The sequence below is a fragment of the Thamnophis elegans genome, chromosome 2 (genome assembly GCF_009769535.1).
Source record: "Thamnophis elegans isolate rThaEle1 chromosome 2, rThaEle1.pri, whole genome shotgun sequence".
In the NCBI taxonomy this organism is placed as follows: domain Eukaryota; kingdom Metazoa; phylum Chordata; class Lepidosauria; order Squamata; family Colubridae; genus Thamnophis; species Thamnophis elegans.
In genome coordinates, this window is record NC_045542.1 from 55,624,294 (window position 1) to 55,638,668 (window position 14,375).

The window sequence follows — 14,375 nt, forward strand, 5'->3', positions numbered from 1 at the left end:
AGCGAAACAGTTACTGCCATGTTACAAAGCGTACCTCCGCTCTGCACATTTGTATATGACTGGGAGAGTAGGTGGGTGGGTGGGAGGGTAGGACAGTATAAAGCACTTCCGTCCAGGGTTGAAGTTTCCTAAAGAGATAGTCCCCTTTCTATAGCTCTACTATGCAGTGTACAAATTATTTTCCCCAGATGGGGAAAACCCTCTATTTCGAGACATTTAAGAAGAAAGTATTTCTGATGGGAAATTGAAAATCTGAGGAACACACCTACTCAAAAAGGAATCTAGACAGGCAGATAAAAACTCTGGTCAGATAGGAACCTTGTTTCTAACTTCTGGAATAATAATTATTCAGGTAGATGATAAACAGGATCCAGAATATAGTACAACCAGAGGAATTAAGAGTGAAACAACCACCATAACTCTAACTACTAGGAAGATTTCACATACAGCATGCTTTCTAAATCAATCTCAAAGGCAGTGGAGTGTACCTTTAAAAATCCTTTCCACTGTTACAACTAACTATGCCTCCCTTTGGAAGAAAATAAATTTCAACTACTGTACAATATTTGCCATCTAGTGGTGGTTAAGAAATAGAGATTTGAGCCTTATAGTTCTTTAACTTTCCAGCTTTCATAGAAAATGGACATAGAATTTACCCAATTCACATTTGATTGAAAGACTGTAGGAATGTGAACAAAGGCTTCAAATTATCCATGCCAAGATCAAACATGTATTCTATCCAGAAGTATGTTGGAGGAGGAGGAGAGTACAGAAAGCCAAGGACATCTGACATGTGTAAGCTGGCTATCAAGGAAGCCTTTTAGTTCAAAGCAGAAGACTGTAAACAGATAGCTGACCCAACATCTCACTTTTTCCCAGGTCATGATTCTCAGGAATTGTACCAAGAACATACTTTACCACCACTCACCTCATTTTCACCAATCGAAGCACCATCCTCGGCATTGCCAATGCGGATTACAAAATCAGTTGTGCGGAAGCGGAAGTCTGGGTGATCGGCAATGTCATACACACTAACATCCTCCTCTTCCCCAACCAACTGGAAATGATCACACAAAGGTAAAGGCCGGTGTCAAAGTTCAAATTCTTGTGATTCAACCTTGTGTTCCTTTTCTTATGTACTGCTATTATGTAGTGACCTTCATAATACTTAAGAGTCTTTTAAACAACGGGTAAGCACTCCTAAATCTATCCCCTCAGAATGTGAGTGGCATTGAAGAGAATTCATTTGACAGTGCCAGTCCCCTCCTTTTTGGGGGGGATACCTGTTGCTAAAAAGTATTTCCCACAAAAGAACATAAAGCTTATGTGTAGTTTATACTGAGCTATCAGGAAACAAGAAGGAAGCTTTTCATCTCAAATACTCAATAGCTGAACACAGGCATATTGTATGTAACATATTTACCTAGCTTTGTGCGTAGTATGTTACACTGCTCAGCAATGATTCTGAAGATGTCTGACATGGATTTGTATTGTTTAAGAACCTATAGAGCCAAGAGCCAAGGTGGCGCAGTGGTTAAATGCAGCACTGCAGGCTACTGCTAGATCAGCAGGTCAGCGGTTCAAATCTCACCGGCTCAGGGTTGACTCAGCCTTCCATCCTTCCGAGGTGGGTAAAATGAGGACCCAGATTGTTGGGGGCAATATGCTGACTCTCTGTAAACTGCTTAGAGAGGCCTGAAAGGCCTATGAAGCGGTATATAAGTCTACTGCTATTGCTATTGCTATTGCTATAGGTTATAAGTATAACCTATAAGTAGATGATAAGCATCATCTACATTCATTAATTCAGAGCTGCATTCTCTTCCAGACTGAATTTTATGAACATTTGAAGGTTATCTAAATACAAAGCTTGATAATGATGATTATGCCTTTGAATCAGTTTTAACTCCTGATGAGAGCCCGGACTAGTCACTGCAGTTTTCTTGGCCAGGTTTTTCAGAAGAGATTTGCCCCTCCCTCCTTCTTAGGGTTGATAAAGTGACTGGCTCAAGGTCACCCAGCTGGCTTTGTATAGTTTCTAGCCTGGGCAAATTGAATAGAAAACACCCCCCCCCCCAATGTTTTGACATTTGGATAGTTTTTTGTTTAGCTCTTATAGTTAAATCTTATCATAGCTTAATTTAACAGTGAAAAACCAAACTCAGATCCTCTCAGGAAACAGACGGAATATCAACAGAGCCAGTAGAATTCTGAGCATATTTGTGTACACCGTCTACTTTTTCTCCAAAGCTCAGAATGAAATTTTCCTCAGGAAAAATTTTTTTTACACCCATTTAGCAAAGCAAAGTTTTATTCCAGAGGCCAAGAGAAGAAAACAAAACAAAACAATTGCACAGCCTTTACTTCTTACCTCCACATCATCTCCACTAGGTCTCAGCTTGAACCATTTCACCACACAGGTACGACCAACATGGTCACCTGACTGCACTACTCCGTACATACCAGGATCCTGAGAACTCTGAGCTATTTAGGATTTAAGAAAGAAGGATATCTAGTAAGGGAAAACGATGCATTGTAATTCTGTTTCTCCATTATTCCGAGAAGTATCCAATACTTGTATTTTTCTTGATTTACACTTTATTGCTGGTAATGAATTAAAAAAATAGAAAAACCAAGCTTGGTTGGCTTTGACAGCTAATCAAACTTGTTCCTGTCATAATTGTGCCTGTCCCTGATGGCTCCATTATACTGAACCTGAGAGCAAGTATAACTGTGAGGGGTGAGGCCCTGCCTGCCCCAGCTCTAGCTTAGAGAGGGATGGGTTCACATTTCTACTCCCAAGCAGCATGGGATTTCTCAGTTTTCCAAGTTCCTCCAAGGTATTGTTTGCAGCCATCTGCTAACATGGCTTTTAAAATAATGGAGGCACGAAGGAAAAATCATGAAGATTCACCTTATTTAAATCAATGTACTTGTTTTTAACATGTTTTGTACATTTAAAAGGAAAATTGGTTCTGAAGGGAAAAATGCATATGCTTAATATAAAAAATTAAATAGTTTTATATATAGTTATATAGAGACAGTTATATATAGAGTTAGATAGACAAGCAGACAGATAGATAGATAGAAACTTTATAAAATGCCAAAATTAAATTATTCAGGAAATTATATAAAACAATTGTTCTCAGAATCTCCTAGAGAGCATCTTGGGATGGCCCCTTCCTCGGACCTTCAGTGGCAGAATTTAGAGTATTTTATACACTAAAATAATATAGTCCTTAAACTATTTAAATCCAATATTTTACTATTCAATACTTTCGGAAGGAAGCAAATGAAACTTCTAACTTAAAATAACCTTTAAAAAGTCTATAAGAAATCACCGAAACCTTGCTAAAAATGTAAGTACAAAAGAAACATACGTTTCTGTCATGTAAGGAACATTACAATTTATAGTATTATTTATAAAAGATTCAGATTGTGGAGTTTTTTGTTGACTTTCAATTTGGTAACTGGCAGTTTCCCAAAATTTCTTTTGCTAAAAACTTGATTCTACAATGACTACTACAAGGGAAAATCTGGACTGAAAGCAAACAGCATATTCATTTTTTATGTTCTTGTTCATGTATTTGAAGAAAATTTTTGAGAGACAGAAAAGCAGTGTTCTACTTAATGACAGATCCTATTCCAATATTCCAATAATATAGAAAAGGGTTATATTCTGACATTAAAAAAAATCCTAAAGATTTATATTCTGTAAACTACTGATTCAAGAAATCAGCATTTTCCAAATTGTGATTATTTCTACAACTGTTGGGTCTGGTTGATTTAGGGTGCTGGTAGTAATAATATTTATATGTACAGTATAAATATGTATAAAGAGCTGTGGTGGCGCAGTGGTTAGAATGCAGTACTGCAGACTACTTCTGCTGATCACTGGCTGCCAGCAGTTCGGCAGATCGAATCTCAGTAGGCTCAAGGTTGACTCAGCCTTCCATCCTTCCGAGGTGTGTAAAATGAGGACCCAGATTGTTGGGGGCAATTTGCTGACTCTGTAAACCACTTAGAGAGGGCTGTAAAGCACTATGAAGCGATATATAAGTCTAAGTTTTCTATCTACTACATTATTTTAATTACAGAAGTAGTATGATGAAGAGTACAACTGTTGTTGTCATGCTATATAACACTCCTAATCCCTAGGTCATTGTAAACTACAACTTCCAGAATTCCTAGTCAGCATTATTCCAGACTGACTGATATTATAAAGCTGTAATGCAAACTCATCTAGGCTTCAGCACGATAAGAAAAGATGCATGAGACACTACTGACAATTTGAAAATCCAGATTGAAAAATTCATGTATAAATTGCTACTAATAAACACATAATCTAGAGGGAATGCATTTCACCAATTACCTCTTTTATCTACTACAAAATCCCCAGGGCAAAACTCATTATTGTCCAAATGATGGACAGGAAAGAGCTCATTGGAACGAATATTTTTCTCCACTGTGCCATCCTGCCACATCACATCTGCTGATGTCATTGTGGTCACCACTTCTACAGCAACCCTGTTACCAACAAAGATAGAAAATTACTAAGGAAAAGTATCACAGCACGTCAGGGTAAAAATGAAAAAGAACGGTGGCATTTTAAAACAGCATAAAGAATTGACTTTAAAGCTGGAACTAATACAAAGGCAGCTTTTGAGAGAAAAACCTTTTGGCTGCAAAAGCTGGTCTGTTGAACATAACGGTAGGGATTAAATAGGCTCTCAGAACACCATGATGGAGATTATGCTACAATGGAGCAAAAGGCATAGTCTTTATTGGGGAAGGTTCTATCTTATTTTTTATTTATAGGCCGCCCTTTTCCCTGAGGGGACTCAGGGCGGCTTACAATAGTAAGGGAAGGGGAGTGAAAGACAAAATACAGAAAAAAAAAAAAAGTGAAATAACTAAAAAGTACTAAAACACAACATTCACTCAGCATTCGGGAGGGGCAGAAGAGTTTATCCCCAGGCCTGACGGGCTAGCCAGATCTTGAGGGCTGTACGGAAGGCCTGGACTGTGGTCAGGGTACGAATCTCCATGGGGAGATTGTTCCATAGCGTCGGAGCAGCAACTGAGAAGGCTCTCCTCCGGGTGGTCGCCAGTCGGCACTGACTGGTGGATGGAATACGGAGGAGGCCCGCTCTATGCGATCTGATGGGACGCAGGGAGATTATTGGCAGGAGGCGGTCTCTCAGATAGTCAGATCCACTACCATGGAGCGCTTTATGGGTGGTAAGTAAGACCTTGAATTGCACCCGGAGATCTACAGGCAGCCAGCGCAGCTCGCGGAGGATAGGTGTTATGTGGGCGAACCGAGGTGCGCCCACAATCACTCGCGCGGCCGCGTTCTGTACTAGCTGAAGTCTCCGGGTGCTCTTCAAGGGCAGCCCCATGTAGAGCACATTGCAGTATTCCAGCTTAGAGATCACAAGGGCTCGAGTGACTGTCGTGAGAGCCTCCCGATTCAGGTAGGGCCGCAACTGGCGCACCAGGCGAACCTGGGCAAATGCCCCCCTGGTCACAGCCGATAGATGGTGATCAAAACTCAGCTGTGGATCCAGGAGGACTCCCAAGTTGCGGACCCTATCTGAGGGGTATAAGTTTTGTCCCCCCAGCCTGATTGATGGTACGGTGGTCAAATTATTGGGAGGAAAACACAACAGCCACTCGGTCTTGTCTGGGTTGAGCACCAGTTTGTTTGCTCTCATCCAGTCCTTAACAGCTTCCAGACCCTGGTTCATCACGTCCACCGCTTCATTGAGTTGGCACGGGGCGGACAGATACAATTGTGTATCGTCCGCATATTGGTGATACTTTATCCCGTGCCTCCGGATGATCTCGCCCAGCGGTTTCATGTATATGTTAAATAGGAGGGGGGACAAGACCGACCCCTGTGGCACCCCATATGTTAGGGGCCTCGGGGATGATCTCTGCCCACCCACCAACACCGACTGCGACCTGTCCGAGAGGTAGGAGGAGAACCACTGCAAGACAGTGCCGCCCACTCCCACCTCCCGCAGTCGTCGCAGAAGGATACCATGGTCGATGGTATCGAAAGCCGCTGAGAGGTCAAGGAGAACCAGGATGGACGCAAAGCCTCCATCCCTAGCTCTCCAGAGATCATCGGTCAATGCGACCAAAGCGGTTTCTGTGCTGTAACCTGGTCTGAAGCCGGACTGGAAGGGGTCAAGATAGTTTGCTTCCTCCAAGGTACGCTGAAGCTGGAGGGCCACCACTTTCTCAACAACCTTCCCCACATAGGGAAGGTTGGAGACTGGACGGTAGTTATTAAGAACAGCTGGATCCAAAGACGGTTTCTTCAGAAGGGGTCTCACCACCGCTGCCTTAAGCTCGGTGGGGAAGTGCCCCTCCCGAAGAGATGCCACAACAACCGCTTGGATCCAGCCTCGTGTCACCTCACTGCTGTTGGCAACCAGCCAGGAGGGGCACGGGTCCAGTACACAAGTGGAGGTACTCACAGCTCGCATAGCCTTGTCCACATCCCCAGAGGCAACTTCCTGAAACTCAACCCAGAGATGGTTTGCCAAGTCTTTCCCCTGTGTCTCAGCTGGCTCTGCAAGAGTGGAGTCCAGGTCCGCTCAAAACCGGGCAACTTTGTCCGCCAAGAACTGAACATACTCCTCAGCCTTACCCTGTAAGGGGTCCCCCGTCTCCCTCCTATTTAGGAGGGAGCGGGTTATCCTAAACAGGGCGGCTGGGCGGGACTCGGCGGACGCTACCAAGGAGGCAATGTGTGTTCTTTTTGCCGATCTTAAAGCGCGAGTATACTCCTTGGTGCATGCTGTTACAAGTGCCCGGTTCAATTCGGACCTGTCTGATCTCCACAGGTGCTCTAGGCGTCTCCTCCGGCGCTTTATCTCCCGGAGCTCCTCGGTAAACCAAGGAGGCCTCCGGGGGCCGCTGACCCGGAGGGGCCGTAGTGGCGCAATCCAGTTTAGAGACCCCGAAGCTGCCGAGTGCCAGGCAGCGACAAGGGTCTCCACCGAACTGTGGGCGAGAGTATCTGGAATAACCCCAAGCTCCGTCTGGAACCTAACAGGGTCCATCAGTCGCTTGGGGCGGAACCACATGGTCGGTTCCTCCTCCCTACGGTGGGGGTTTGGCCTCCGGAAGTCTAGCCTCAGTAGGCAGTGGTCTGACCACGACAGGGGTATGATCTCATTACCCCTCAGACCAAGATCATAACTCCACTGCTCCGAGAGGAATACGAGGTCGAGCGTGTGACCCGCTGAGTGGGTTGGGCCTCGAATTACCTGGGTCAAGCCCATGGCTGTCATGGAAGCCATGAACTCCTGCGTTCCGTCAGAGCGTTCACCGAGCGAAGGCAAGTTGAAGTCCCCCAGAACTATAAGTCTAGGGAACTCAACTGCTAGCTCGGCTACTGACTCGAGGAGCGAGGGGAGGGCTGCTGCAATGCAGTTGGGAGGCAGGTACGTAAGCAGCAGACCCACTTGACCCTTGAGGTCCAGCTTCACCAGCAGGGACTCACACCCGACAAGCTCCGGAGCAGGGATCCTACGAGGTACTAAAGACTCCCGGACTACAATAGCCACACCGCCACCCCTTCCCTGGGCTCTCGGCTGGTGTAGCACCTGAAATCCGGCTGGGCACATCTCAACGAGGGGGACTCCTCCCTCCGTGCCCAAGGTTGTACTACGGAGCTGCCATTTTCCTGAATATATGAACGATTAATTTCTATCTCATCCCAGACTGGATAGTGAACAGGAAATATAAAAAATTACAAAGCAACTGTATCCTTCTAAAACAGATATGTGATATTTTAATAGCCTATGCTGGTGCTCACAATCAGCTCAAGCCAAGCTATAGAAAAATAAGTCAAACTTGCTCTCAAAATGCATGGAGGTTGGGGTTCCATGTACTTTTGGGGACAGAGAATTCCACAAAATGATGGTTATCGAAAACAGCAGCTTTCTACACCACATATACCTCACAAGGGCTAGAGACTGTCTCTCCAGATTTATAGAGTATAGATGTATAGCGTCTCCTGCTTAAGCAGGGGGTTGGACTAGAAGACCAAGGTCCCTTCCAACTGTTATTTTTAGTCTGGACAGGCACATTCAAAGCTGATAAAGCATTACCTGACATATCCTTGTGATTCAGTATCTAATGCTTTAAAAGAAATGAGCAATGCTTTGAATTGGGCCAGGTACCAAGAACTGTCTTGCCAGAAACTTGGCCTTGGCTTTCCAGAAAGAATATTATTTCAATAATTATCATCAGTGGGATAAATGTCAATATATTGGGGTTTGATTAGTGCAAAAAGAACACTGAGTTAGCTGATTATTTTTGGTAAAAGCTTTTATGCTTTGCTTAACTCTTTCTTTCCTAAGGAAGGTATACTATTTAATTGGATATCTATTAAGATATATCAAGCAATATCTTAAATAATGTAACTTGAAAACTGTATCTGTACTTTTCAGGCAACACAAATCTTCCTACATTCTCAATAAGAGACATGTTTTTATTATCGATATGTTTTAAAGTTATGTACAGGATTTGACCAAAAAATCAGATCATGTTAATGTGACATGTATAGGTGGGATGATATGAGCTCTGATCTTACCTGTCACCCGGTTTAAATTCCCGGGAAACCTTGGTTTTCTTTTTCTTATGTTTCCTCTTGAGGTTTTTAATAGAAAGTGGGATACTTTTTTTGCGTCCTGTACCACTGCCGCTCTGAGAAGAGGCTGTGGAACTGGCAGAAGATGTTACAGAACTGGTGTCATCTGTGTCATCGGCTGCTTCATCATCAGCATCCTGTTCTATAGACTGCAGATTGTAGTCTAAGGAGCCATCCTCCCGTTTCAGTACAAAGGCTGGTTGCAACTGCAGCCCAGCTGCTTCACAAGACAAGCTTTTCCTTGTTTCGTCAATGTGCTCTCTTTTTGCATCCTGCAAGCCTGTAATGTCACTGACAGAGTCCTCTGCTCCACATTTCAAGTTGGCTTTAAGATGTGCAGGCTGTTGGTCACCTGCTGCAGCAGATTCTCCTTCAGGGAGATCAAGGGTACTCTGAACATCTGGGGAACATGACATGATCTTCACTATTTGTTTCTTCAGTAGTCTCCTTACCTACAGAAGAATCAGCGCAGGTCAAGGAACACAAAAATTTCCCACCACTTAAACAAATTGAGCCATTTTTTAAAAAATGCTGCCTACGTGGGAGCTGAAAATTATTTGTTTACCTAGAACTGCTATCTATCTTCTAAAGCACAAGATGTTTATTGTTTGGGGAATCTGTGCATACAGACTGAACAAGCGGTCTTCTAATACTCCTTCAGATGTTGCCTCATGATGGAAATTTTATTAGTGAATTTTGATATAAAGTCCATATTATCTTTCTAGTGAAAATGAGATGAAATGGAGCCCATCATGTGGTTATGAAAGGTTTCTAGATTATTCAGCAATTCCTACTTATATCAGTAAATATTGCAATAATAAGATATGGGGCAGTATCATGATGACAGATGATTTGCAAGAACTGAAAATTATAGAGTAAACGGTGCCTGTGCAAACTGCCTTGACTTATATATCCTTTTCTTTGTTCTTAATTCATGGCTTAAACACATACACATATTCCTATACACATATAATATCATAATGGTGCTTACACTGCAAGGAAACCGCTAAGTATGCAGAAAATTATGAAAATGGTTATATTTCATAATCTGTTAGTCATTTTAAAAAGTTACACTGATAAATTCTTTAGGAATACTGAAGATTCAAATAGAATGTCATGAATAAATTCCAAAATCCATAACAGACTTTTATTGCAGAATATGGAGAGTTTAAAATATTAACTTTTTATAGGGAGAAAACATTATACTTCTGTGTAACTGGATTTTAGGAAGAAAGCTATTGAACATTAAGGTGTTTTCAGACAGAGAACAAGTGTGTATATTACAGTACCTTTTCAGGCTTTACATTGGATACGAAACAAGGACAGGCCATCTGCAATATTAAACACCATCATTTTGGTATTACTATTGGATGCAAAGGATGGTTAACAGAGGCAAAATATATTTAGAAAATTTTTCCAGTTTTGGAAACATTTCATTCACATTTTCATTTGTATTGTAACCCCTAAAATAAATTAAAGAAATAGATTTTACAGTTATGTTTTTCCTCAGAAGAAAATGCTAGTTTGAAAGAAAAAAAAATACTATTACTTGAAACCATTCAAGTAGAATGCTAACCGTGTAATCCTTGCATAGATGGTTAGCCATGTTTTGAAACCTGATAGTCTTCCACATTTTAGATCTCTAAACATGCATGGGAAGGTTCAGCTTTAGCTAAGAAATGTAAAATGTACTTTTACTAATTTAAATATTAAATATTATTTTCATTACTATATGTTTTTTCACTGTCATTTTACTTTGTTGGTGGTGTGTTTTTGTATTTCACTATTTTAACATAAGAAAAAAGCAAAGCTTGGTTTCGCCACCATATTTAGAAAATGCTATGTATTCTTTGGTGAATGAGATTTAACAGGTCCAGTTTAAAGAATGTGCAACTGAAATCTGACTATATTTTTAGATTATTCCCAAAACTGCCTATAAAATTAAAAAATGGGTTCAATGATTGAAAACATTGGCTATGAAATATCAAGGGCATACATTTATCCAATGTTAAGGGCCAAGGTGGCGCAGTGGTTAAATGCAGCACTGCAGGCTACTGCTAGATCAGCAGGTCAGCGGTTCAAATCTCACCGGCTCAGGGTTGACTCAGCCTTCCATCCTTCCGAGGTGGGTAAAATGAGGACCCAGATTGTTGGGGGCAATATGCTGACTCTCTGTAAACCGCTTAGAGAGGCCTGAAAGGCCTATGAAGCGGTATATAAGTCTACTGCTATTGCTATTGCTATTGCTATTGCTACTATGACAGCAAGATACTGTTTTACACTAAATAGAGATTCTAATATTTTTAAAAAAACATGCAGAATAAATTGCTTGTTATTTATGAAATACTTAACACTGCTTTGCAACATAAATTCTGAATGAATCTGCATTTCAAATTTGGATTTTAATCCACATTTTATATGAAAAAATAAACAAAGGTTTTGAAATATATCAAAGACCTGTGTTAACTACTGTATCCATAAACAACAAGCATTTTTTATGTGAAAAATATGATACATATCAAGACTCAGGGTCTCAAGTATTTAAAAAGTTGCCATCTGAAAACAAATTCCACCACTTATCAATTAATTCAAACAACAGAACACTATGCATTTTCTCTTGAATGATCAACTATCATATTAATTTCCCTCCAATGATACAGGAATTCAGTTCACAATTCTGGAATTATTTAACATTCATTTTTCCCATTCCCTTGCTGAAGAATAAATTGGAAAAATAACAACATTAATAACTAAAGTTTATACTAATCATGTCTGCATAACCTACAAAACTAAGTGATGTCTGAATATGATTAAGCAACCAATTAATATTATGCTTGTGTGTTTCTTAAAATATCATGTTCTGAGAGATAGAATTAAAAAAAGGAAAGCAGTTCCCAAAGATCATTCCATATTCTGAACCATAGAAGAAATTGGCAATAGTGGGGATATACAGAGCCAAACAAGAACAGTTAGAAGTAATTAACAAAGCAGATATCTCAAAAATAGTTCAATATTGTCAGCTAACTTTTATCAGGGCACATACCTTCTTAGAAGCTGAGCCTTCTCCTAGAACACAGTTTCTCTCTGGACATTCACACGTGATTTTCGCTGGCTCCACTTTCTCCGGAAATACATACAGACACCTTTCTCCAAGCTGGCGTTCAGCATGGTCAAAACAACCCAGGCGTTTTACTCTATTAAAAGTGAAACAGAAGTAGTGCCACTTTACTGCTGGATGGTATCTTCTTCCTGATTTTTCAGCGTTGGCTGAAATGTCTAAAACTGTTTCAAGTATATGTACAGTGATACTGTCAGCATTCCAAATATCATGCAGAATTAAATCAGAGTCCAAGGCAGAGCTATCCTTAAAGTTCCAATTTAATAAGACAGACATGTTGGCAACAAACTGTGGAATCCCAAATCTAAAAGCTTCTTGGGATTCCACCCAGTTGAAAGTTCATGATCTTATCCCCACACCCATAAACCCATGACATGGTCCAATCTACTTCGGCCATGCTGGCATCTCCACCCAGCTGGTTACGGTCAGGTGCAGAGGTGCGGACACAAAAAATGACCTTGGGCTTCTAGAAAGGAATGACAACAACACATTCCGCAATTCTACTCCTTTCTATTCCCCCTCCCAATTACTACACTAATGAAACAGCATAATGAAATAATAGAGTGTGTGGCAGGCCAAAAATCCTAAAAGGGATATAACCGCAGGCCTGATAGATACATTATTTGGGAAATCACTATTTGAGAAATCAAAGAGATAATTACTTCCTAATTTTACAAAAAAATAGAGTAAACTCTGTAATGATGATTTACTAATGGAAAACATATTCTTATGGCATGTGTAGAAACAGGACATGGGGTATATCAACTCAGGATGAGACAGGAAAACAGGAGGCTAGGTCTGAGATGAGGAGTCATATGTCATATGATGGCCATTCCCGATGTAAGCTTTGGTTGTAAGAAAGAGAATTAAGCAGTTTTCAAAATCGGCATGCCCAGCAACTCACATTTATGCATGTCTTAATATCATTTTCAGATATATAATTCCATCACATGACATATTTGCTTTGGTTTAGTTGATGTAAAACGTATCAAGAAAGAAATCATGATTTACAAAACTACAGTGGGTATCTCCCCTCGCCCCAAACTAAATCAACAGTATGTTTTTAGCATAAAGCAGAGGAAGGTTAAGCTTGGATTGCTTGTGTTTTGTTTTTTTAAAAATATTTTTATTCAAAGATTTAAAAAAACAGTAATAAAAAGCTAGTACAGAATAAATAATTATAATAAAATAAATAATAAATAATACAAAATAGAATTAAAGAGAAAAAGAGGAAAATATATAAAAAGAAAATAGAAGGAACAGAAAATTAAATTAAGGCAAAAGAGAAAAGGGAAAGAAGAAAAAGATATTTAAGGAAGCAATTTTTGATTTTGTATATAGTAGATACTAACAAACGTAATATTTTTCCTCTCCCTTTGAATTGTTTTGTTTTTTAAAAAAACTAAGAGATCTGAAGATCTCTTAGCTCTGAAGTAATTGTAATTCAACCGTGCTTACAATAGTGAGGCTTTAGCAAACCCTTACAGAATACCCCTGTGGCTATGAGCTTGAGGTCAGCTCATAGTACTTTAGCTAACGAGTTGATTATAATCCTGCAGTCTTCTTGCAAGGAGGAGTACAGGTAGTCCTTCACTTACAACAGTTCATTCAATGACCATTCAAAGTTACAATGGCACTGAAACAAGTGACTTATGACCATTTTTCACGGTTAGGAGCTCTGCAGAATCCCCATAATCATGTGACCAAAATTCATATGCTTGGCAACTGGTTCATACTTATGACCGTTGTTATGTCCCAAGGCCATGTGATCTTTGTACAAGCAGAGTCAATGGCAAAGCCAGATTCACTTAACAACCAGGTTACTAACTTCACTTAACAACTATGGTAAGAAAGGTCATAAAATTGGGCAAAACTCATTTAACAAATGTCTCACTTAACAACAGAAACTTTGGGCTCCATTGTGGTCATATGTTGAGGATTACTTGTAGTAAGAGCAGTAAGATTCAAGAAGAGGAACTACAAAACAATGCATTTTATGAAAGTAAGTGGTTATTCTATTTTTAGCAATTCAAAGACGTGAAACAAGCAGGCCTTTTTGGAAACTGGTATGAACTGTTTCTTACCTAGATAAATTCTCTTGGGTGATTAAAGATGGTGGTGGGCTTATACTATCTGTTCCCCCAGGACAGAAGCTCTTAGTGATCCAAGTCACTTTCAGTTCTACTACTTGTACCTAAAGAAGAAAAGGTTGGATTGCGAGAGAAATATTTCATTAAAATGTCCTTGTACTCTGTAACTGTTTACAAAATTAACATACAATTTCCCACTTTGTCTCAAATTCTGAATTTCTTTTTGATTTCCAGATTAATTGCAGATTATATTTCTGCAATATAATCCCAAAAATCATAATAATCCTAATCTAGATATAATCCTAATATTAATTATGCAATTTAAAGAGATGCACAACATATTAGACACTTATTTTTTTTAATAAAATCTTCTAGTTCTTCAACATAGACCAAAACAGAAAACAGAGAGCACAAAAGTTGCATTATAGGAGCCTACTTTTCCCAGGGCTGAATTATTTCTTATTTTTTTCTTCTTTGTTCCTGCATATTTTCTTCA

The 14,375-nt window shown here is 40.1% G+C and overlaps 1 protein-coding gene across 3 annotated transcripts in view; it reads right to left on the reverse strand.

Annotated features, from left to right (window-relative positions):
- The window catches only part of UBE2O (ubiquitin conjugating enzyme E2 O), a 79,890-nt gene that overhangs the window by 13,074 nt on the left and 52,441 nt on the right, over window positions 1-14,375 (reverse strand). For all 3 annotated transcript variants that reach the window (XM_032211258.1, XM_032211256.1, XM_032211255.1), the window contains 7 exons: window positions 13,874-13,983; window positions 11,715-11,865; window positions 9,961-10,002; window positions 8,615-9,123; window positions 4,373-4,527; window positions 2,372-2,484; window positions 929-1,057 (listed from right to left, as the gene is read on the reverse strand). In XM_032211258.1, coding sequence (XP_032067149.1) covers window positions 929-1,057; window positions 2,372-2,484; window positions 4,373-4,527; window positions 8,615-9,123; window positions 9,961-10,002; window positions 11,715-11,865; window positions 13,874-13,983 — 1,209 coding nt within the window. The remainder of the gene's footprint in view (window positions 1-928; window positions 1,058-2,371; window positions 2,485-4,372; window positions 4,528-8,614; window positions 9,124-9,960; window positions 10,003-11,714; window positions 11,866-13,873; window positions 13,984-14,375) is intronic.